Raw genomic sequence first — 25,538 nt, forward strand, 5'->3', positions numbered from 1 at the left:
TAACAGGATCCTAAAGAGATGTGATAACTGAATTAATGTGGTATCTTGGATAGGACATTAGGGCAAAACTGAGAAAATCTGAACCAAGTATAGACTTGAGTTAGTAATATTTTATGAATATTAAGTTAATTAACTGTGATAAATGTACCATTCTACGATATTAGCTATAAAGGAAACTGGGTGTGGGGTATTTGGGAACTCTTTCTACTATCTTTTATATAAATAAAAACAGTTCTGAAATATAAGAATTGAAAATAGGAACAACAAACGCATTCATTGTAAGTTACTATAATTATATTTATTAAAATAACAATTTCCAAAAAATTTATTACAGGTGGCATTGTTTTGTATTATAACAAAGACTTTTGATCTCTGAGTGAAAAAAAGACATTTGTATTCCCATAGCTACTTCTATATTCAGTCTGTTGTAATATCACATATCATGGAGCCTTTAGGAAATTTCACTGTACATTCATGAGAGAAAGAGGGTGAAAAGGCAAATAATATCTAAAATGGTTTAAAACTTTAATGTCCCTGAGAAGCTCATGTGTTTGGCAATGCCACAATGTTCAGAGGTGAAATGATTAGATTATAAGAGCTGTAACCTTATCAGTGGATTGAAAATTTGATAACTGTAGGCAGGAGGAATTTGGCTAGAGGAAGTAGGTCACTGAAGAAGTAGCCTGAACTATATCTTCTTCCTGTCTCTCCTCTCTTCCTACCCTCCTCTCTCTCTGCTTTCTGGCTGCCACGAGCTGATAGCTTTCTTCTGGCATGCCATTCTACCATGATGTTTTGCCTCATCTTAGGTCCAGAACAATGTAGTTGGCTGACGGTGGACTAAATCTCTGAAACTATGAACCCAAATAAATTTTTTTCTTTCCTAAATTTTTCTTGTCAGATATTTTGGTCACAGGGATTGAAAGCTGACTAACACAATGTCTTCATATAAATAATTTTGATCCCACAGATCACTGGAAAATGTCTTTGGAGTCCTCTGTTCACACTTGGAGAATGGCTGAAACACATTGTTAAAAGCACAGGTTATAAATCCCAGTTTATTAGCTGAAAAAGTGGCATGGGAATATCAGGATATCCAGTGATAAATTTCTTATTATAAATGGAAGCAAAGAATTAATTCTGCTGTCATTGTTATGTCAATAAGTGTTGATATAATCTCAATTGACATTATAAATATTATAAATGTCAATAGCTAAAAGTAAGGAAGAGCCTTTGAAACCTTTAAGATAACTCTTTAGAATAAAAATATTTCTCTCTAAATTATCAAAGATGATAGTCAACAAAACCATCTATAAAGCAAAGACAGAATGAAGAGAAAATAATAAAAACTGAAAGTGTAAAACCAATGACAAAGCAAGATTAAATACAAGATATGTGAATAAATGACAGTATAGAAATGTAAAGACAAATTAAAAAATATGGAAAAACTAAAACTAAATAAGATAGAAAACAAACCAACTAAACCAAACAGTGGTGTCACTATTGATGCTACAGAAAGTAGCACTGATTACAAAAACCACTAAATAGAGAAAGGAAGACATTTTCTATTCCTTAAAGTACAGAAATAAAAACACAATGGATTCAACATATGTAGCACAAAACCTTTTTGAGATATAAGGAGAATTTAGCAGAAATACAATTACAGTGAAAGATTTTAAGACATGACTGTTACTTTGTGATTGGATAAGTTATCAAAATCCATGAGAACAACACCTTAAAGAAAACAGTAAACGGATTCACTATCAGACTTTGAGTTTCATACGAACAGATTGTATTATCCTTTCATGTGTCTTTATTTTGAGTCTTAAAGGAATTTTAGTAAGTTTCAAGAGGTACTATTTTGATACATGCCATAGTATCTGTTTTTATGAGAAAGGAAGGGGGAAGAAAAGAAGGAAGGAAGGAAGGAAGGAAGGAATGAAAGAAGGAAGGACAGACTCCAAATGTCTTGGATTTTAAAAAAATAAAACTTTTCTCACTGTCTACTGAGTAAAAAATATATATAGCAGTAAGTTATTTAAAGAGCAAAGAAATTGAAAACACACTAAAAGTGCTATGGAATGGAGGCAAAGCAGATTTTATTAGTAGATGTTTCATTATTTGAAAAATAAGAACAACGAACTAAATGCTAAACTTAGAAATCCAGAAAATATGCATTTAAATAAATTTAAGAAAAGCAAGAAAGGAAAGAGAAAACATAAAAGACATGTTTGTGAATTAAAAGCAGTAGAATGTATAAACTCTTGGCAAGCATTCTGGAATAAAAATGAAGGAAGTAGAAATAAAATATTTTAAAAGTCATGTATAATTGCATTTTTAAATTAAAAAACCAGTGTGGGGGCTGGGGCTGGGGCTCAGTGGTAGGGTGCCCGCCATGCACATGTGAGGCTCTGGGTTCAATCCTCAGTACCACATAAAAATAAATAAATATATTGTGTCCATCTACAACTAAAAAAAAATGATAAAAAAAACCAGTGTGAAATATATGCTTTTTTTCTTGGAAGTATAAGTTAGTAAATTGAAAAGGCAGAAATACTCAAAGTAGCTGTGATGTGTTAAATGTATTATAGAGTTCCTCCTATCAAGGGCTCTCAGGCCAGCTGGTTTTATGGGTGTGTTCCTTTGCTAATTCCAATGCTATTTCAGTAAATAAGAACAGTTTTTAAAAGCATCCCTAAACTTGATTCTAAAAAGAGCACAGAAAACCACCAAATATTACTTTTTAATATTGGTATAAATATTTTATTTAATGCAACTAACCAGCTAGTATATTAAACACATAGTGCACCATGACCTGATTTATCCAAGAGAGAAAGAGATAGAATTACAGTGGTCTGCAGTGGTGGAGTACAATAGAAAATACTTTCCTCCACAAATGCAGATAATATTTTTTTGATAAGGATGCTCCTTAATATAATAAAATATATGAATATTGAGAATCAATGTTCTCAGTAAAGTTTTCAACTTCGAACTTAATTGGTAAACCAGTAACCAAAATTCAATTCATTGGCCTGACAGTCCCAGAAAAGCAATGAAAGTAAGACAGCTAACAAAGTCATTATTATTAAATACCATGAGAATTTTGGTTGTTATAATATGACATGAAGTAGAAATAAGAGGTATAATATAATATAATAAGTGTTTATACCCACTTGAAGGTTGGAGATGAAATCTTTATAGATGATAAGATTGTAATCCTCAGGGGAAAAAGAGTTGAAACATTATTAGAATTAATAAACTGGCTAGATAAAAGAAAAGCTCATAAAACTAAATTACTTTGCTGTTATCAGTTGGAAATATGAAAAGAATCATTTCAATATTTGTATTTAATATTCTAGTTTAAGTCCAATATAGATAATTCCTTTTTCTCTTGGAAATAGTACCTGAAAATATCAAAGGACTGTCAAAATTCATTTTTAGCTCTGGAAATGAGTGCAGAGTTTCACTTATGGCCAGGGAGAATTTCTTCAGATGGTGTGAGGCTGGGATCCAATGGAGGGAGAGTCCAGCCAGCTGGAGAAAAAAAACCCACTTGTGAAAACGCGTGAAAGGAACCCATTTCAGTAGAAAAGGCTGTGGGTGGAGTTGAGGAAGAACTTGAGGAAATGAAAAAGCCCAAACACCAGCTTTTGGATGTGGAGTAGGCATCAGGGTGTAGAACTGTCAGCTTGGGCTAGGGATGTGGTTCAGCCTTGGGATGGAGACCAGAAACCAAAAAACAAACAACAAACAAACCCCACAAAACTGACAGCTCAGTTTTCCATTGGCTGAGACAGATGGACACCTGAACTAGATAAAGATCAAAGAAGGGGCAAGGCTTCCAATATCTCTGGGCTGCCCCATACCATTGGAGGCACTTACTAAGAGTGAAATTCTTCTCTGAGTGAGATTAGAGTACTATTCAAGTCCATTTTAACTCCCCACACAGGACTACACTTTATAAAGAGGGGCAAAAAAAATGAAGGGATGTTTGCCAGGACCAACGTGGAACCAATCTGGGGGAAAAGTAAATGTCTCCTTGTGAAAGATCTTATTTCAAGAAACAGGTGGATATTTAAAGTAATCCCTTATTTGTTTTGAAAACAAGATTTGAAAGGCTGTGTCACCCACGAAAAGGGCAGGAAATGCTACTTTCAAGTGAAAACATAGAATTAAAAACAAAAATGGAGCAGTGAGGAGCAGACAATCTCTTGATCTTACAATTTCATTAGAAATTCTTGAGAATTCAGCCAGAAACCAGAAAAAAGAGATGAAATAAATGATTGAGATGAGTAAAATAGTAAGAGGCAGGCAGACTTGAGGGACACAATTTATGTGGAGTACTAACTATGAAAAGGAGAGTAGAATATAACTCTGGCAATCAATTAAAATTTGTTTTTAGAAGGAAAATTTCCCTGAACTAGATATCTGACTTTAGATTGGAAGTTCCTCAACAATGACAGAAAATATAACAAAAAATCCTAACTGCATGCAGACAGGAACTGCGAATAATCTAAGGTGGAAAAGGTCAGAAGGCATCAGATTTCTTCACAAGACTCAGTGTCAGAAGACCAAGGAATAATATCTGAAGAATTTACAAAGAAAATATTTGTGATCTATTTTTCCGGAGTTAATATACTCATTTTATTTCACCTTTTTATTCCCTATTGACTTTTTAAAGTGATAGTCTTTTTATTCCAGAAGTAGATGACTTTTGTGCTACAAAATTAAAAATGCCATGGAAGCTGGGTGCCATGGGGCCCACCTGTAATCCCAGAGGCTTGGAAGGCTGAGGCAGGAGGATCATGAGTTCAAAGCCAGCCTCAGAAAAAGCAAGGTGCTAAGCAACTCAGTGAGACCCCATCTCTAAATAAAAAACTAAATAGGGCTGGGAATGTGGCTCAGTGGTCGAGCATCCTTGAGTTCAATCTGTGGTACTCCCCCCAAAACTAATGCCATGGAGACAAAACTTCATCGTTAGTAGGGAGAAACTTAAATTGCAGAAAAACAAAAACATTTATTTCATGACCTATAATCCCACATTCCAGACGAAAACATTGAGTATTAAGCTTTTCTGCACATCTTTCCAGACTTTTCACTTAGAATCAGTTAAGTACATGTGTAAACTTTATGAAACTCACAGACGGTACTAACTACACATATTACTTACTTTGAAGCCTGTTCTATTTACTTTCAGAATATCATGAAAGTATCTTCATATTAACATATGTGTACAATGCCATTTTTAACAATTGCACAGGATTTCTTTGTATAGATGATACATCATTTTTGAAATCAGTCATCTGTGCGCATTTATTTCTAATTTTACAAGCTAATAAACCATACTGACATCAATATCTTACATACACTTTATTATACTTCATACTTTGTAAGAGTGCAATTGCTGATTTAAATCAAGTGTACATTTAGAAACCTTGATAGATATTGTTACATTATCTTTTGGTAAACAACACCTTCCTCCCTCATAACCATGTTAACACTTAGCATTTTCATTATGTTAAATGTGGGGTAGTCAAATAAAAGAAAAATTGTATCCATATTCATTCATGAGGTGTTAATTCTTGAGTCTTGCCTTGTTATTAATTAGAGCTCTTCTATGCTAATGATATTATTAGTTTGTCTCATCTATTGTACTCTTTTCCTATTTGTGACTTGCCCAGATGTTCATAAGTTTTCAGATATGCAATTTAATAAAAACTATATCTATATACATCTGTATTTTTATCTGAAATTGTATATATATCTGTATTTGATCAGCAATACCTTTCTTTCTCTCTCTCTCCCACCCCCCACATTTCTTTCTTTTTTGTATTGAAGATTGAACCCAGAGGTGTTGTAACACTGAACTGCATCCAAGCTGTTTTTATTTGGCCTCGAACTTACGATCTTCCTACTTTAGTCTCTTGAGTTGCTGGGATCACAGGCATGTGCCATTGTGCCGAGTTTCAGCAATCTATTTCATTTTGACTTTTGTCTTCCGTGTTATGCTTTTGAAGCCTTTATTCCATTTCAACTTATTTGGACTATGTATTGGTTTTAATATGTGAGAAAGAAATCCATCTTTATGGTTAATCCAGAATTTCTCCAGAATGTTTTTTTTTTCTTTTAAATTTGTTTTAATTAGTTACACATGACAGTACAATGACCTTGATATATCATACATTTGAATCAGATGGGATATAATTTCTCATTTTTCTGAGTATACAGGTTGCAGAATCACATTGTTCATGCGGTCACGTATATACACACAGTAATAATAATGTCTGTTTCATTCTACTATCCTTCCTATCTCCCCAACCCCTCCACTCCCCTCCCATCACTTCTCTCTACCCAATCTAGGGTAACGCTATTCTTTTTTTTTTTCCTCGCATCTTCACACATGCATTTTGTATAACAATGAGGGTCTCCTTCCACCATCCATGCAATTCCCTTTCTCCCTCCCTTTCCCTTCCACCCCTCTATGTGGAGGTAATCTTCCCATGCTCTTCCTCTCTTCCCCATTTTGAGTCACCCCCCTTATGTCAGAGAAGACATTCGGCATTTGTTTTTTTTGGGATTGGGTAGCTTCACTTAGCATAATCTGCTCTAATGCCATCCATTTCCCTGCAAATGCCATCATCTTATTATTTCTTATGCTGAGTAATATTTTGTTGTGTATATATGCCACATTTTTTTTATCCTTTCATCCATTGAAGGGCATCTAGGTTGGCTCCACAGTCTAGCTATTGTGAATTGTGCTGCTATAAACATTGAAGTGGCTGTGTCCCTGTAATATGCTGTTTTTAGGTTCTTTGGGTATAATCCGAGAAGAGGAATAGCTCGGACAAATGATGGTTCCATTCCCAGCTTTCCAAGGAATCTCCACCAGAATGTTTTATAAATGATTTCTGTGGGATGTTAACAGAGTTAATCAAAAGATTCTGTCATCAAATAATTTTAGAAGACACAAGTTTTAAGCAAAACTATCAGATTTCTTTACTGTAAAAACATCTCAGTGGAGATTATTCAATGCTATATAGTTTCAACTGACAAAACACTAGAAGCAATCCAAATATAAATCAATATTGCATTGGATAAGTACATTTCCCATTGCATACTATGGAGCTGGAAAGAAAAAAATGAGAAGGCTGCTATATATTGATGGGAAAGAACATCTGAGATAAACTCACAGATAAAAGCAAGAATGGGGTGTATTTTTTAAGAAAGGAGAAAATGAGAATATAGTTGTACTTTCTTAGCATAAAGAAGTGTTGGAAGGCTTACGTAGGAGCAGGAGGGGGACAAAATGAATGGGAGAAATCATTCCTGTCTGCCCTTTTAGACTTCCTGGTGTATAATCCATGAATATATTACCTAGAAAGATAAACTAGAAAAAATTTAAAGAGTTTCCATATGCTCAGGGGCTTCAATGAAGTAATATACATTGCAGTTCTCCAAGCTGGGAGTGATGGTAGGCTAGGCTAGTTTATTTTTTACAAACTCATTTGAGTATAGAATCCTACAGTAGTTTGGGGCTTCCTAGATTTCAAAAAAGTATGGAACGATCCTTATGAACTAAACATAAAATTTTATTCTTGGGATCCTCTCCCCAGCCTCTGTGTGTGTGTGTGTGTGTGTGTGTGTGTGTGTGTAGTATGTGATTTCTGGTCTCTTTCTTCTATCCCCCAGCACTGGGTATTTTGATATCTGGAAGATCACTCTTATGATTTTGTTTCATTTTGCTGATCATCAAGATTGCTTCTCATTCAATATTTTCTTGAATTATTTTAATCCACTTATTCTTTTCAAATGATCCACTTTATCAAACACCTACATGTACTCTTGGGAATAGTTTGAGAAGAACTAGTATCTTTGCAGAATTATATAAAGATAAAAGGGAGACTTCGAGTTTCAAATCTCATAAAATGTATTTCTCAACATTTTCTTGAGTCTAAAACAACAGGATAGTTTTCATTATTTTCAAGTAAAATCTGACTATTTCTAAATTGTTCTGTGTTCTTTTGTTTCTGTTGGAAAGGAGATCTCTTATTCACTTTATTTTGGCAAGGATTATTACGTCTACAAGCTCCTTTTTTTTTCTTTAAGAGATATTACATTTTAACAAATATATTTTTGGCATTATTAAGAGAAATATATGCTTCCTTTTGACCAATTAATTTGGTGAAAATAATAATAGATTTCCTGATAATTTACAAATCTTACTTATTGGAAAAAGCCATCTTTAAAAGCAAAACATTGCTCTTTTAATATAACTTTGAATTTTTTGGTGCATATTTTAACTGGGATGTTCATGCGTATATTTGTACATGGACTTTGCCTAAAAGTTTGTTTTTGGAGCTTTCTTTGTTAGTTGTTTAAATCTGGGTTAGGCTACTTCTATATAATAAGTGAACAAGATTTCCATATTGTTCTGTACTCATGGAGAACTTAGGGCATTTGAAAGAATTTCCTTGAATAAATTTTGATTCCAGTTGCTTTGGTAAATGTAATTCTTGGTCAATATTTTCATCCTTGTCCTTTACTTTCTGAACTGTATCAATTGGTTATTTATGGTTTTACAGAAAATCATTCATTTTAGCTTATTGTTAGACATGCTCACTGGCCTGGATGGGCTTTATCTTTCTTAATCTGAGGGCAGTTGCTCCAGAAGTTGATTGCAGCTGTCCAAAGGAATCCCAAATGGGCCTTCAGATGATGGTCCCATCTGAAGGCTTCTAGGCTCACTCTCCGACCTCCTATCTAGAGGCTGCATATGTGCATCAGCCACAGTGGCCCGGGGAGGTTGCCTCCCGTTGGACTCTATCTGCACAACATCTACCAGAACCATAGTGAAATTCCTGTCATTTGTATAGTAACCTTCCTAGTTTCTGCATTAATGTGTGCTTTCCTTTATTTCTTCCTTTAAACAACAACAACAACAACAAAACAACTTTGGTCACTCCAGTTTCTTTCTGGGAGTCAAGGTTCAGGATTTCTTTTTATGCCACCATCTTTCCCTGTAGTGTCAACGCATTCTTCATTCTTGTTTTAACTGCTTCTCATCAACAATGGTGACAACATTAGGGACCCGGGGCTATGTTTATAAATGTAGTGGGTGTCGGGGAAGAAGATGAATCACAGCAGCTAGCATAAACAATCGGTTCTGGAAACACAAATATGCTGACATCCTTGGCCAAGGCCTGCAGCAGCTTGGCAGAGGGTCTACTCTTCCTTTGTTTCTTTCTCTTTTTTAATTTGTCAAATGATCAAGAAGTTGGAAAATTTGAGAAGTAATACTGCAGGTATATTTTCTAATATTTTCTTTTCCACTTTCATTCCTTGGCAGTGAATTGGTTTTCAATTATTATTATTAATTAATGAATATAAACACACAATTTTAACTGATTTCTGATAATGGATTATAACATATAAAAGGGAAACTGCTGTGAACATTGGTGATGGCATACTTTTATAGTCTTCTGTTACAATCTGAATTTACAGAGAATAAGATTAGAGTTAGTATGTCTCCACAAAAATCTCCTGGTAAAGAGTCATGAGTGACACTTCTTTCTAACATCACCTCCTTTCTCAGACTATTGGGAGTATTTGAAATTCAGAAGAGGCATTTACTTCTTGCTAAAGCTCTACCCCAAAGTTATGGACAGGATGACATATGACCAATATTAATAAATAATTTGGGAAGTTGAAATTCCCCTGGCTGTCTAAATCTTACTCTTTTGGATGTCTGTCTCACTTTTATTCCTCATTACAGACTTCTTCTTGGCTTTGGTAGTGGGCACTCTGATGAAGTGTGAAATAATGAAATAATGCCCTTTGTTCTCAAGGGCATTATTTTGGTTCCTCCAAGGGTACTGTCACTGTATGGCTTGTACAGCATCCACAAGAATGGCCTTGTCTCTGATTAACTTCGAAAGCTATTGCATAGTCCTCAAAGATTTCAAAGAAGTAGGGAGAGGGGGAAATGCATTTTGCAAAGCCAAACTTTTCTTTTTTGTTCCCTTATCTTCCTTCCTCTGTGCTTTCTTCTTCCACTGGGAAGAGGCACATTTGGTCACATATGAAATTGTCCTTCATCACCTGTCAATCAAATTCACCTTTATAAGATTTCTGGGGTAGTGTTGCTGTTTTGTTAGAAGGGCCTTGGTTAGGCTGCCAGGTTGCAAATTATGTGGCAGACTAAATTAGAAATTATGATAATATGGTATTAATGATGAGCCAAGGATCTCATTTTTATGAGTTTTATAAGATTTGTACAATTTTCTATCACTGCATTGTAAACAAAAATAGAAGATGGCAGAGGAAACTGAGCCAGTCCCCCCAGGGACCTAGGGATTTAACTAGAAGCAGCCTACTTTGAAGTTTGGGGTTTTATCTGACTAGCCAGTTCAGAGAAACCACTGGTTTAATCAATTTTCAAAGGAGAGGATTCACTAATAACGTGTGTGTGTGTGTGTGTGTGTGTGTGTGTGTGTGTATGTATATACACACTCACACACATATATATGTCATGTTGTAGAAACATAGGAAATTATTGGTGACATGGTAAATGAAATAAGCAGATTATAAAATGTATGTGAAATGGCTCATGAATTATGAAAAGATGTTCAACCCAACTGAAATAAGGGACATGTGAATAAATATTAGCTATAGTGAGATATCATCCCCCCCCCATCAGATAGGCTAAAATCTAAAGGTTTGACAATTCATTTTGTTGGTGAGGCCATGTAAAAGCATACATTTTGGTGGGAATGCAAATTTGTACAATCTTACCTAGAGAAAAAAATGTCAAAATTAAAATGACATATTTCCCTGTTGAGATTTTAGGCATAGATATCCTTGAGTGATAGATGTAAGTTATTCATGACAACACTCTGTAATAGCAAAAGGTTGGAAACAATCCAAAGTCCACCAATAAATGACTGCTTGAATAGTATTATACATTCAAAAAGTAGAATACTGTTAGCTGAAAAAAGAGAAGATCTTTATGAACTCATGCAGAAAGATCTCCAAGACATATTGCTAAGTTAATAAAGAGGGTATAGAATAGTTTGCATAATAAGCTGTTTTGCATTTCAAAGAGGGAGATGATCTACATTTGTGTTGATTGGGATGTCTATTTTGCTTCAAAAGAAACTAAGAACAGTATTTACCTGGACAAATAGTCATCAAAATGTTAGTAAATAATGGAAATATGATTGATTAAAGAAGTCATGGGAATTTCATTATTCACCATAACATATCATATTTTTAAATGCAAAACAGAGTGTAAATGAAGTGTAAATGACTTCATAGGAAAAATGACCAACTGCATCTGCAGAATTTTGTGGTCCAGAAGCCCTTGCCCTTGAACATTGCAGCAGCAAGGGATGCAAGCCCTGACTAGATGAGCCTTGTTCTCAGATTTTACATTTGCCACTTCTCTCTGGGGACAAACATTTGGCTTATCTTCCCTTAAGTTGGGAAAATTCAGGGGAGCTGGCACATAGGAGTGAGCAAGATAAAATGCAGTTCAAGCAAACATCAGGATGGGTGGGTGGGGCTAGACACATGTTGAGCATTCAGAAGTAAGTTCCTATGGAAAAATGTCATCTTAGACAAAGCCCCACACCTCAGAAAATAATTTCTTCTGGAGAATTTTTGGGTTATCTCAATGAAATCAGTTTCTTAAGGTTTGTGAAAAAAGAAAAGAAAGGAAACTTTGCTGAGTTTTTAAGTTTTAAGTTAAAAAATGAAATATATATTCCAGAAAATGGATATGTCAAATTATCTGGTATTATTTGTACTTTTAAAGCAAACATTCATTTAGCTGCAGCCCCTGAGCTGAATATATATAACAACGTCATCCCTCAGAAACACTTGTCACACCACAGTCTTTATTTTCATGATGACCACTTCCTTGCTTACTATAAATGTAGTTTATATTACATTTATTTAAATATTTCAAGAAATGTCATTTTGTTTTGCTTGTTCTAGAACTATTTTTGGTAAGAGCTTTCAATGTAATGTGAAGCTACATTTTGTTCATTTCATTAGCAATATAGTATTCCTTTACATGCTTGTACCACAATTGTTTATCCATTCTACTGATGATAGACATTTAAAATATCTCCAGTGGAAGGTGTTTAATACTGAGAGCCAGCATGGTGGCACATGCCTGTAATCCCAGAGACTCAAGAGTCTGAGGCAGCAGGATCACAGGTTCAAGGCCAGCCTAAGCAAACTTAGCAGGGACCTAAGCAACTTAGTGAGACCCTGTATTAAATTAAAAAATAAAGAAGAGTGAGGATATGGGATGCTGCTTAGTGGTTAAGCACCCCTGGGTTCAATCCCCTGTGCCCCCTCCCAAAAAAGGAACAATTCCAATGAACACTGTTAAGTGTACTAGGGTACATATGTGCATGAGTTTCTCTAGCACCTCTTAGTGAAGTTTTGAGTTTTGGGATATGTACACCTTCTTTTCTTAGATACCTGAAAATATCTTCCAGCATAATTTTATCAAGTTATACTTCTAGCAATCACCAAAATACTCATTGCCTCATATCCTTTGAAAGTTTGAAATAGTTTTTTCATACTTATTAACATTTGCTAGTTTGATAATGTCTAACAATATCTCATTATAGTTTTAATTTGCATTTTGCTGGTGAGGAATGAAGTCATGTGCCTCTTCACATATTTAACAGATATTTGGATTCTTTTTGTGTGTGAAGTGTTATGTTTCAAAACTTTTGTCCATTTTTAAAATTAGATTACCTGCTTTCACAATGCTTCATTTAATCAATATATTAATAAAGAGTCCAATGATGAATGATTAGGCTTGAAGGTATATCATGTAGCCAGAATGCATTTGTGGCCATCTATAACTTTTTTTCATAAAATGCTTTTATGTAATTATTGGCACAAATTATCTGAGAGACAAATTGGGCTTAAGCATCTGCTCAGCACACTACCCACTGCTGGTCATCTGCCAGTGGACCCTGATCAGTGAATGATACAAATGTCAGTAGTTAACATTCAGCAGCCCTTAACCTCACACAGGGCCCTGAGCTGAGCACTTTGCATGGGATCTTTTATTTGCTTCTCTGAAAACCTCTATGTGGAATGTACTGTTACGCTTAGGGGCTTAAATGAGTGGATTGTTTATGTCTCAATAAGAGAGTGATGGGCCTAGGAGGTGACCTCTCACCTAACTCCAGAGCCCACACCCTTACTTTAATAATAATAATTTCTAGTTATTTTACTGCCTCAAAATAAAGTTTCCATCTGGTTTCAAATTTGGGATTATTCTGGGGGAAATGATCATCGTTAGTTCTAAAAGAAGAGAATATAATTAAATACTTAGTTTAGACATGGTAAAATATAAATTCCCTAAAAATATAGCACGATATACATAGAGACACTGACAAAAAAGAAAATAAGCTTGCATAAAGCTTTGCTATGAATTGACTTACGTTTGTACCATAATGAATATACAAATGGGGAGTATAGACACTTCTGGCTTTCTATTGTATCATTCAATGTGTTCAATACATAAAATCAAATGCTTGTAAGTTAGATTCATTTTTTTTTTTTTTTTTTTAGGTTAAGATGATTAAATAGACAACAATAGCAAACCTCAGCATGCATCCAGGAGCAGCTACTCTAAATTTTCAAATCAAAGAAATAAGACAATCCAATGCATTGAGTTTGGTCTCAAAGGAATTTTTCTCATCATTAATAAGCATAACACACCCAACTATTCAAAACTAATGTGCTGAACATTAACGTTTCTTGGCTTCCTCAGGGGTCTGTGGGAACACAAATCTACTTGCAAGTTAAACTTCAAATTTGTTGTAAGATAAAAGAACCGTCAGTATTTTGAAACAAAAATTGTAGAAAACTGATCAGGCTTTGAAAAAAAAAAATGATGAGAACTAAAAAGAAAGCCACCGTCTGGGGTGGAGGTTTCTGGAGCAGTTTAAAGAGGTCCCCCCACCCCCACACACTTTTGAATAAATCTTTTGGCTTGATCACATTAACGGGTGCTGCACAGCTTGTAAAGCTATGTTCCTTCTCCCGGTGAGACCTTGCTCAGGCTTGTAGTTCCATTTGAAAGAATAATTTTCAATGTCTCCTTCTAGGCTGAGCACTAATCCCCCCACTGCTTGATCGATTAAATCCCACTGTCTGTGCCTGGAAGGCGATGTCTGAGCTTTATGTATTGTTTCCTGGCAAGTCCCATTGCCATGCTCTGTGGAACAGATGTGGCAGTGTAACCATGTGCAACAGGCTCTCTAGCCTTCAAATCTTGGGGGCATGACAGGTATAGTGTCTCATTTTAACATTTAATAAATTTATAGGCCTCGTGAATAAACTGGTTCATAAATTTGGTTCATAACTTTTGTATGGCGTTTAACAGCTGACAAGGTGAGAATACATTATTTCATTTGATCTTTACAACAGTTGTTTATGGGAAACAGCTTTATTATCTTCCATTTTTGGAAGGAGGAGAGACTATGCACCTTGCCTGGGTTCGAAAGGCTAGGGGCCATCTTACAATTAAAACCCAGAACTTCTGGATTTTAACACCAATGTTGTTCTGTGATTCGCATAATAAAAACAAGATGGGAGAATTATAGAGTACTTTCAAAAGGACCCACTTTACCCATGTGCTGTGAGTACAGAAAACAAAATGACAACATAAATGTCACATGGCTGCTAGCTTGAGCAGAACAAAACAAAGAAATAAACCATTTCAGTGTTGCCTCCAGGATAAGGAGTATTAGAGAAAATTGCCAAGATACTTTGAAAAACTCTAACTGTGACCAGCCCTCCTCCTGGAAGATAAGCAGGCCTTCCCTGTTAGGGCTCTGTTAACTCTTCAGTTCTCAATGCCCTGGTCTACATTCCCAGCATTTCATATGTGCTCTCTTCTCACAGGGCAAAACCCAGGAAGGTAGAATCTGAGATAAATGATTCAAGAGCAAGCATCTTATTTAAGAGATAGAAAAAAACACCCTCTGGCCCAGATTCAGGAAAAGAATGGTGGGTCATGAAATGCATATTGTAGAACTAGATACCTTCTGGGCAATTGGAGCTTCTTCTCATGACTCAAACCCAGAGACATCCCTCCCAGGGGGAGGGAGCAGAGTGTGTATAGGCCAACTCCCCTGTCAGTCATTGTTGAAAGCTGCCAGGAGTGGCAGGAACTTCCCCACCCACCAATGCGTGTTGCAGGAGGGCAGAGGGGCAGCCTGTAGCTTAGGAAAAAGTTCCCTGGCAAAGAAATGGGGATTTTGGGAGGACACTGGCTCTCATAAAATGCCTGAGGGACATGGTGGGATACCCATGAGTCTGATATAACAGGATCAAGGTCTCACTTTTTTTTTTTTTTTTTTAAATGCTTTTTCAAAATCCAGAATAGTATTTTGGGGTATTTTAATTTGCTCATAATTGTGAACATAACCTGATCTCAGGGTGGATTTGAGAAATGTTTATAGATACACATAAAATTTTAACTGATGAGGAATATGGAAAGAAAGCAGGAACAATAAAGCCCTGAATCACAGCAACTTCCGAGAGGGACAAGTCTCTACTCACACTTTCTCATAAATCTTGTCAGGGTGCTCTGGCCACTCGATCATGCACACAACTCTGCTGGGCATGGTCTCTGTGGTTGAGTAGTAGCCCTGGGGGAAGGCCAGCAGGAGAGCCAGGACCCAGATGACGCAGATGACCACTTTGGTGGCTGTGGCTGAGAGCCGGGGCTGGAGCGGATGGATGATGGCCATGTATCTGGAACAGAGAAGAATGGACAACGTTCTGATTTGGTCATCAAAATCTGCCAACAAAAATGTTTCAGAAACACTTTGATTCCTGATGACGTTTTCCCAACCTGTTTCCATATTTTATCCTTAAGTTGTATGGCTTCTGACTCACAATGCTAAAATCCATACGAAAAATCACCAACAGTCATGTGCTACATAACAACACTTTGGCCAAAGACAGACCACATACATCGAGGTGGTGCCATAAGATTGACTAACAACATAGTAGTTGTCTCAGTTTGTGTGAATACACTGCATGGTGTTCGTACAACAATGACACTGGTTGATGAATTTTGCAGAATGTGTCCCCTTTCATTAAGCTGCATATGACTGTGGTAGTTTTTAAAGCCCTAGTGTGGCATGATAAAGGTTATCAATCCTGCATCAGAAAACAGGGGCCGGAAGGCAACAAACTAAATGGTGAACTAAATGGTATCATCTGAATGAATACATCCACATGTTTGAATTTGTGCACAGCTTCTAAGATGCTGCAGAGATGTGAGGAAAAAATAAATACTACAATCAGCATTTTATATCAGTTATAAACACATTGATTCTGCCTCTTTCATTTAAAAGCCATCTCCCTATGTGTATTTTTCTTACAATGTTTATGGATTTATCTCTTAAAATATGCATCTGTTTAAAAAGTTGCAGCTATGTTTTTTTTTTTATATACATCATTTGGGGTTTAAATATTATTTGACCAAAACCTCAGAATCACACATTTGATTCTCTGGCATGCAGGTATTTCTGGTCTCCGTGGGACAGAATGGTCCATGAAGACTTCAGAAACGCACAGACAAATAGCAGCACATCTGTCAGCTGGCTTCGTGTAATTCCACATAATCCTTTCATTGTGTTTTCTGAACTCCTACAACCTTTGGGTAAGAAGTGGGACAGGGTAATAAGGAAAGCAATTTCATTCAGCATGCATTTTACAATTTTCACCGGGCACCTGCTGCCTGCAGAACACACCCTTTCCTTCTGGGCATTGAGGATCTAATTTCTCCAGGGAAACAAGGAGCATCAATAAGCAACCACAAAACCCAATGGTAGGAAAAATGACCTCAAGCGGTAATCGGATCAGTACCTTAGAGCCTTAGGGAATCTGCAGAAGTAATCAAGTCTTGGAATAGTGGCTGATTTCTTGGAGGGGCTTCAAGAGGTATGCTCAGCTGTGTTGGGGGTGAACCTGTTGAGTATCCTGCTCCAAGGGCAGGAAGTGTTTGGAGCCCTCCCTCCTCTGGGATAGGATTGGATCTGACTTTCTGAAAAGGGTTGATAGCTTTGTTTTGTAGATTTCTTCCCTGAGCATCTTTTTATTCATTTCTCTACTTTTGTGTGTGTGTGTGTGTGTGTGTGTGTGTGTGTATGCTACGGACCTGATCTTCCCTTTTCTGGTTGGCAAGAACAGCTACACTGAAGGTGTTCAGTATAGGGAGGCTGCATTTGGGGATTGCTTCGAGTCAGCCTTTGTATACACAGTCAGAAGTCACGATAACTTCCCGGAAGGAATCCCCAGAAACTTTCTTCTGCCCTTTTCGAAAAGTAAGTAGGTGGTCTTGAAGTCAGGAGAGAGTGGAGTTAGAAAAGACTTGGAGTAGATGTTATGGTGGGGGTGAGTAGCAAAATAAAAATCTTTGGGGATGCTTCCCTGGCTAGTTGGTGACAATGAAATATTTTACTCAAATACTGTCTGAAAGGGCAAAGAGAGTTCTCAAGACGCTGTGAATCAAGCATCACTTGTATTCTTTAGATTATCCCAGAGGGCCACAGTTACCATTAAGGGAGTCTCTCGTACCATAGACTTAAATAATCTTCCTAAAAAGCACCCTGAGAAGTCTTGATTCCTGTCCCCAACCCCAGACCTGTGACATCCTTGTTGCCTGGCAGGATGGAACCTGGGTTTCCTGTATAGACATGGGATAATAGTGGATGGGAGGAACCCCTGAGTCAGAGCCAGTGGAGGTGGGCCTGTTCAGCCATCAATCATGTTTACCTTCTTTCCAGTTTGGTCAAGGATGGACCTGGATCGTCAGGACCAGAATCATGACCAGAATCTCTTTGTGTGTTTGCATTATAATTGTAGGAGCACTTACTGGATCATTTCCCAAAAGCAAGATTTCCACAAACCTGGACAGGGAGCATGAAGATGCCTTATTTTACCTCCAGCCCAATGCAGGCTGCTTCTCCCCACACCAGCAGCTGTGCATTCTTAGGCTTCAAACCAGATCCAGGAAGATGCACAGGGGAGAGTGTGGTAATTACATTGCCCTCTTTTAATATTATCTCAAATGTAAGATTTTAATTTGTTTCTAACTCAGGATAAATGCTCAGTCTTAAATAAACGAATCCTAATACCCATCCCCGTGCCCAAATTGGTGATACACCATGTAGAATCTAATGTGACTGTGCTTAAGGGGGATTGCATCAGAATATTAGCACTACAGCTTCAAATGGGTGGCAGAAAGCCATATTTTATCTTTACTGCAAAAATTGCAATTTGGGAGCCCATTTCAGTTAACTCTCTGCCTTTCTTTGAGTGTAGGAGCCATTTCAATGACAGATGAAAGTATTCCCTATACAAAGCCAGAGAGAATAAAAAAGATTGGCTTTAAACAATGTATATATTTTCATTTGTTCAAAATAGAGCCATTTATAAATCTTCCTCCCTACTTCCCTTTCTTCTTTCTTTCTCTCTATTGCTATCTTTACTTCTGAGGCTTGTATAATTTGATTATTTCTTATTTATTCAAATACTTTTGCCATTCGGCTAACTTGTACATGGATGAATATTTTCTTTCTTACTCCCCATTCCTAGTTTGGATTTCATGAATATACATTTATATATTTATTTGGAACCACCCTGAACAATTCTTTCTTATTTGATTATAGGAGATCACTGAGAAATTGCTGCAAGCCGTAGGAAAATACATTCAATAAGTATTTATTGACTGCACTGAGCTCATGAGACTGCAAGGCAGTCAATGAAACATCTTTCTGGTTTATGCATTAATCATCAGGCTGCCAGAGACAGGGGTCCGGAAGCAGTGTGGGATGTGGATTGTGTTCTCCACTTCATGTTGTTTCATTCCCATGGAGGGCCATCAGACCTGATTTGAAATGTATATGGCCTGAAAAACCAAAGGTATAGTCTTCCTTCTGTGTGACTGTGCATTATAAAAAGATCTCTCATTATGCATTCCTTAAATCTGGCAAAAAGAATGTTTCATATTTTTTAAATAGAGTGAAACAATTTTATTGTGAATAAGAATTCATTTTCTGACAAACAGCAGTGCCTTGTAACTTCCTCTTACCCCAGCCCTAAATCACTGGGCAGAGAGAATGTCTTTTCTCCCTCAGAAGATTTGTCTTACTGGGCTCTTCATTCATAGTCTTCCATCTAATTCTGCTCCCTCCTTTCCTGATCTCCACTAACTCCTTCCTCACATGGTGTGAGGTTCCTATAAGGGACCACATCTTCCTGAGTTCAAATGACCAAGGGTGAGGACTGCTGAGAGTGTAGCTCTAGATCAAGGGCTGGCAAACTTTTTCTGTAAAGGATAGATAGCAGATATTTTAAGCTTTGAGGCACATGTACTTTCTGTCACAACTACTCGACTCTGCCTTTGTAGTGTAAAAGCAGCCATGGATAGGAAAGAATTGTTGGGCATGACCATAAGCCAATATAACTTCATTTGCAAAAGCAGATGGTGAGCTGGATTTGAGTGCTGGACCATAGTTTGCTGGCTTCTGGTAGAGTGTATGGGAGATGAGGAACAGGAGGAATTAGAACCATGGGACAACATAGTGTAAACTTCAGAAACACTCATCACCTTTGACAGACTGAGGATGCTGAGACTGAAGTCCACTGGGTAGATATTAGTCAGTACAGTGGCTACTGGTTTAGATGTGAGGTGTTCCCCAAAAGGTCATGTGCAAGACAATGCAAGAAGGTTTAGAGGAGATGATTGGGTCTTAAGAGTCTTAACCTAATCAGTGAATTAATCCCCTGATAGGGATTAACTGAGTGGTAACTAAAGTGGTAGGGTGTGGCTGGAGGAGGTGGGAATGGGGTGTGGCTATGGGATATATATTCTTTATCTCCAGTGTGGAGTCTCTCTCTCTTTGCTTCCTGACCAACACGTGAGCAGCTTCTCTCCACCATACTTGTCGGCCATGATGTTCAGCCTCACCTTGAGCCCTGAGGAATGGAGCTGGCCCTCTGAAACTGTGAGCCCTCAAAAAAAACTCTTCCTCCCCTACGATTGTTCTGGTTGAGTCCTTTAATGACAGCAGGGAAGAAGCTGACTAAAACAGTGGTCAGCAGCCAGTCCTGGTCCAGAATTGGGTCTCTGATCTGAGCTCAAGATCTGTCAATCCAGGATGTTTTCCTTCCTTGGTCTCTTCCTGGCTGGCTCTTGCTTATGGTCACGACTCTGCCCGGTCATCAGGTCCTTGTGGCTGGGTTAGGAACTCACCTACATTGCTGCAAAGGTCTCTAACCTTGCATTCACCACATTTCATTTTATTTTTCCTATTTGCTTGTCGGTCTCCTCCCTTCATCCTTATGGATTCTTGGCCTCCCTCAGTGCTTAGGATGTAGTAAACAGTAAATGAAGGTTTGGTTGCATAAATGAAAGTATGAATTTCTTGGTATGTGGCAGGGGATCCATAAATGGCTGCTGAATGAAAATAAATGCAACAGGAGAAAGACATGTTCGTGGTTCCTTTATTCCTACCAATCTGAACACATGTGAGATTATGATGTGAGAATAACCACTGCTTGAAATATTTTCTGTTCTACAGTCATCCAGGATCGTCCTGTAGGAGTGATCTCATGGTCCCTGGTTTTCAGAATTTCTTCTCTCTTGATTTTAAGCCCTTAAGTAAATTTCCAATAATTCTTTGTGGACTGTCTAACTTCGACACTGACCGTATGCTGGGAACTGTGCAGCATTCGGTCTTTCTACACAGTACACCCTCCAGCTCTTCATCTAAATAAGTTCTGTCATCTTTTCATCTACTTCCATGTCAGAGAGGACTCAGTCTTTTTACTGAGGTCACTAACATTTCTTCATCAGTTGGGATTTTGTTCCGGGACCTGACTTATCTTTTATCCAGATCACTTTACCAACAGCCTCATCTATGCAACCAAGCTCCAGTTCTCACAGCTATAACCAAAGAGGCCTTTGAACCACCTCCAGAGTTGGCACAAAGTTTACACACCACTGAGCATTTCGCTAGCGCCAGCCTCCCCCACATCCTCACTGCTGTGATGTTTGTAATTCCAAAAGGGACGTACGTGGTTTTGATCTCCTGGCTGATGCAGATCTTAGCACTGTTAAGAGACTCACTTCAAAATGTGCCGTCTGACAGTTAGGGCACCATCCACAAGACCCTAAGAACTGAAAGCCCATGAGAGTTTAGAGCGAGGTGAAAGAGGGGACACAGCTGACTCTTGTCAGAGCAGTTCTACCCGACGTGCCATCAAAGAAGGGCTCACGTGGTTCAAAGAAGATTCAGGTATGGAGTCCCCAGGCTATTAGGGAGCATAATCCTTTCTGTATGGGCTAATGAGAAGAAGTGATTTCAGACCATGAAAGCATACCTTGCTTCTCCAGATCCTACTTCCTATCTCACCACCATCTGTAGAAATTTTGCCCATCCTCTAAGGTGGATCAAAACCCATCTCCTTTAAGAAAACTTACTTGATTGTTTAAAAGCTCCATGGAGATCATCTGCCTCGCGTTCTCTTGAAAACCCTCTCGTGTTCCTGCTAGCTGCATTTCCCTATGCTGCCCGCACATTCCATCTCATTGGAGGGCAGTATGTGGTCCTTCCCACCCTGTCACGGCCTGAGAGGGCGGGGAGAGTGCTCACCTGTCTTTTAATCTTTGGGGGAAACTCAACAGAGAGCCTTCCATGATTGATAGGCATTTGCCTGGAAGTGCCAGTGGAATTTTGCCCAAAGAACTCCATCTTCATTCAGAAGTTACATTTAGTAGTCCCACTCAGAGCATTCTGACCAGTATCAAAGGGACAGATTATAAAGGGATGGGTGAATGAATTCTGGAGTATTCTTTCCAGAACTCCTTAAAGCTAGTTTGGAAAGTAAGACACAAAGTCGGGATTAATAAAGTGCTCTTGATTGGGCTTATTTAGGAAGTGACCCTTCAGCAGTCTAGATTACCCTCTTTTTTTTTTTTTTTTTTTGCTCCCAGAGCCAGAGCTTTCATAAAAGTATCCATGACTAAAGCCTGATGTGAACTATGGGAGAAAGGCAGTAAAATTCCAGACTAATCATTTCTGCCAGCACAGAGGCAGGACAGACCATTATAATTGGAAAGGAGAGACTTCAGGAGCGACAGGCAACTAATCACTGGGATTCACAATTCCTGATGGAAATCCCACCTATCAGTGGCTGAATTGGAGGTGGGATAGGCTGGGGTGGAAAAAGAAGACAGAGCTTGTCATTTTTTTTTCTACCTTAAAAGAGAAATGACAGGGGGTTTGAAAAGTGATGGAAGGTAAGGAAAGTAATCCATCATTTCACCCTCAGTTTGAAGGCTGTTGTCATGAGCAGGCGGGCTCCTTACACTTCTAATGACTGCTCTCTACCTATAGAGCATCTTCACGCTTGCATCTGGGACTCCACCCTGAGCGTGCTAGTGTGTGTGCGATAAACATGCAGCAGTAACTGTCCCCCGGGGCCCCAGGATGATGCCCAGAGACAAACTCCAGTCCTTGGTGACATTCACACTTTGGGATTTGGAATTGAAAGCTGGGTGGGAGGGGCATAGAGATCATGAGAAACTGGGTTGTATAGAAATATGATTTGGGAAATGCTGATGGGACCACATCAGCTCTGGTGGCAGAGGAAAAAAAAGAGAGAATAAAGAAGTTTGGAAAGAGATTTCTTTGAGATTTTCATTACTATGAGGCAAAGGGCTTTTGAGGTGATTGAAGGTCATGGTTTTAGGACAGACTTGATGATGGGAAGAAGTTCACCTTTATGGCATCTTTAACATTGCTGGCCATGCTTTTTATCCTTATCGTCACTGGGGTACTGAGTAACCCTCTCAGGTCAGCTAGGTAGGAAAATGAAATTGGCCATCATCTGATAGAGCACTGAGTTTTCATCTTATGCACTATGGTCATGATATTCATTTAGGTAATGTTCTCTTCCAATCAGTTTTGAAGTTTTTGTGAACAACACCAAAGGTGCATTTCTTGTAGGCTGAAATATTCATTTCATTGGTCCTGGCAGGCTATATGGAAACTGCTGCTGTCACACAAAGTTATATTTAGAGTGTCCCCAATTCTCTGCCATCCCCTCCCTCTGAGTGATAGGCATGTTTTTTTGGACAATCTGAAACTTGATTTTTAATCTTGGCAGCAGAAAACTTGAAGCAGAGGCAGGTGGACAAAAGGGTAGAGGAGGTAGGAGAAGGTTCTGGAGAAACGCATGTTCCTGTTTCCTCCTTGCTTAGGGTGGCCCTCTTCACCCACAAATCTCCTTTATTGGGCCCATAAAGGCAGAATCTGTGGGTTGGAATTAGGGTAAGACCAGTGAACCATTCACAGTCAAGGGTGTGCAAATGCAGAACTGGATCGTCTCTTTTATTAAAATTTTGATGTTTTCCTCATTAGTTTTTGCATTCATTTTGAGATTTTAAATTATCTTATTAAAACATGATTTGCTTTGATTGCTGATTTTTGTATGTGTATGTGTGTATGTGTGCTCTCTTAAATTTACCCCCAAGGGCTCACTTGCCCCACTTTAATTCCAGGCCTGATGGCATCTCCCACTCAGGCCTACCAGGTGGGACAATCACTGATCAAATGTCGTGAACTTGAACTTGGGCAGTGGTGGGACTTATTACGTGCTGTTGCTGTGCTCTGGGCCTTGCAGCCTTGAAATGCCCCAGGTCCCCAGATAAGGAGGCAGCACGGTCAATGCAAAGTCTGGAAAATCACCAGTAGTGGAGGGAGTTGGAGAGATGCTGAGTGATCCTGCTGTAGAGAGTATAGTTATCTGTGCCCCTTGTGACAGTGATTTTGTTTTTTATTATATAGTGTAACTATGTAACTATTGATTGATTGATTGATGGTAATTTTTGAGTTAAATAATCCTTTGATAGCAGTAAATTATAGGTGAGCAAAACCACATGCTTGTCAGGTATAGTAATGCACGCATGTAATCCTAGCAGCTTGGAAGGCTGAGGCAGGAGGATCATGAGTTCAAAGTCAACCTCAGCAAAAGTGAGGCGCTAAGCAACCCAGTGAAACTGGGGATGGGCTGGGGATGTAGCTCAGTGGTTGAATGCCCCTGAGTTTAATCCCTGGTCTTTCTCCCTCTCTCTCCTTCTCTCCCTCTCTCCCTCCTCTCTCTCTCTCTCTCTCTCTCTCTCTCTCTCTCTCTCTCTCACACACACACACACACACACACACACAAAAGAACACACTTGATGAAATAATTAAGTACTGGATTTCTGCTCTCCATGAAAGTTGCTGATGAATGTGTAACTTGCACAAAGTGGTTTTAGACATTTACCTTCTCTGGGGCCAAAATGGTATCACTGAACATGTGAAAACCAAGAGATTCTAATCTGTTGAAAAAGCATTACAATGATGTAAAAAAGTTAGTAGTTATTTTAACACAACTGTGACCAACGACATTGATAGATGTGGGGAAAAGGAAACATTTGTCCATCTTATCTGGGAAGCATGGCTTTTCATTTAGATTAAATAATTAATTTTAGTAATTTTCAGTTCCAATTTTTCTTGCGCATATACAAAAGGTCAAGTGATAGCTATTAATATGTTGGCTCGGTTAGCAGAACAGAAGAACTTGGCAAACAGCTAAATGATTCTAATTTTACATCAATGTCATCAGATTTTTCAAATAGTTCATTTCAATAATGGCTCAATTCTTTTTTAATCCTGTTAATTCACAGATTCAAAGTTTTTGGAAGGTGAAACGGCTGACATTGTATCATAAATTTGTTTCAAACTTCAATGATGAAGATAAATTGTTTTGCTACTCATACAAACACAATGTGATAAAAACAATATTTTTACTAAATTAAGAAACCCATGAAACAGAAATTACTTGGAATAGAATGATACACATAATTTTGACTGTGTCCAAACAAGCTGTTATATTTTATCAACTGAAATAGAAACAATAGTCATTGAAATTTATAACATTTTATAAGTGTAGGATAACTAACTTATTTTTTGGTGATTTATTTTTATTTGATGAATATAAAAGTCTGCTTTAGTAAGATTTTAGAAGTGTTTGAAACTTTGACAAACTGTTTTGTTAATTAACTCTAGTAATAGTACTACTGTTTTCCCCCTCCCCCCCAATAAATAAATTCTCTGCTTTGGTTGCATTTGTTTAAAATTAGTTGAAAGTCTTTAGTTAAAATATTTTTAATAAAGTACCCCCAAATTTTGATTTCTGATGCTCTTAACAAATTGCAAGTTTTGGATATAAATATGACAAACAAAAAAGCATTACTATTTAATTTTGAAGTTTTTTTGTTTGTTTGTTTTTTTGGTGGTAGCGGGGTGGATACTGGGGATTTAATCCAGAGGTACTCAACCACTGAGCCACATCCCCAGCCCTTTTTATTTTTTTATCTTGAGACAGGATCTTTCTAAGTTGCTTAGGGTCTTGCTAAATTGCTGAGGCTGGTTTGAACT

General features: G+C 37.8%; 1 protein-coding gene across 1 annotated transcript in view; it reads right to left on the reverse strand.

Moving 5' to 3' along the window:
* Tacr1 (tachykinin receptor 1) overlaps positions 1 to 25,538 on the reverse strand; it is a 149,391-nt gene that overhangs the window by 56,526 nt on the left and 67,327 nt on the right. The window contains exon 2 of the mRNA XM_076833588.1: positions 15,598 to 15,792. Within this exon, the coding sequence (XP_076689703.1) occupies positions 15,598 to 15,792 (195 nt within the window). The remainder of the gene's footprint in view (positions 1 to 15,597; positions 15,793 to 25,538) is intronic.

Source organism: Callospermophilus lateralis, chromosome 14 (genome assembly GCF_048772815.1).
Source record: "Callospermophilus lateralis isolate mCalLat2 chromosome 14, mCalLat2.hap1, whole genome shotgun sequence".
Lineage (NCBI taxonomy): Eukaryota > Metazoa > Chordata > Mammalia > Rodentia > Sciuridae > Callospermophilus > Callospermophilus lateralis.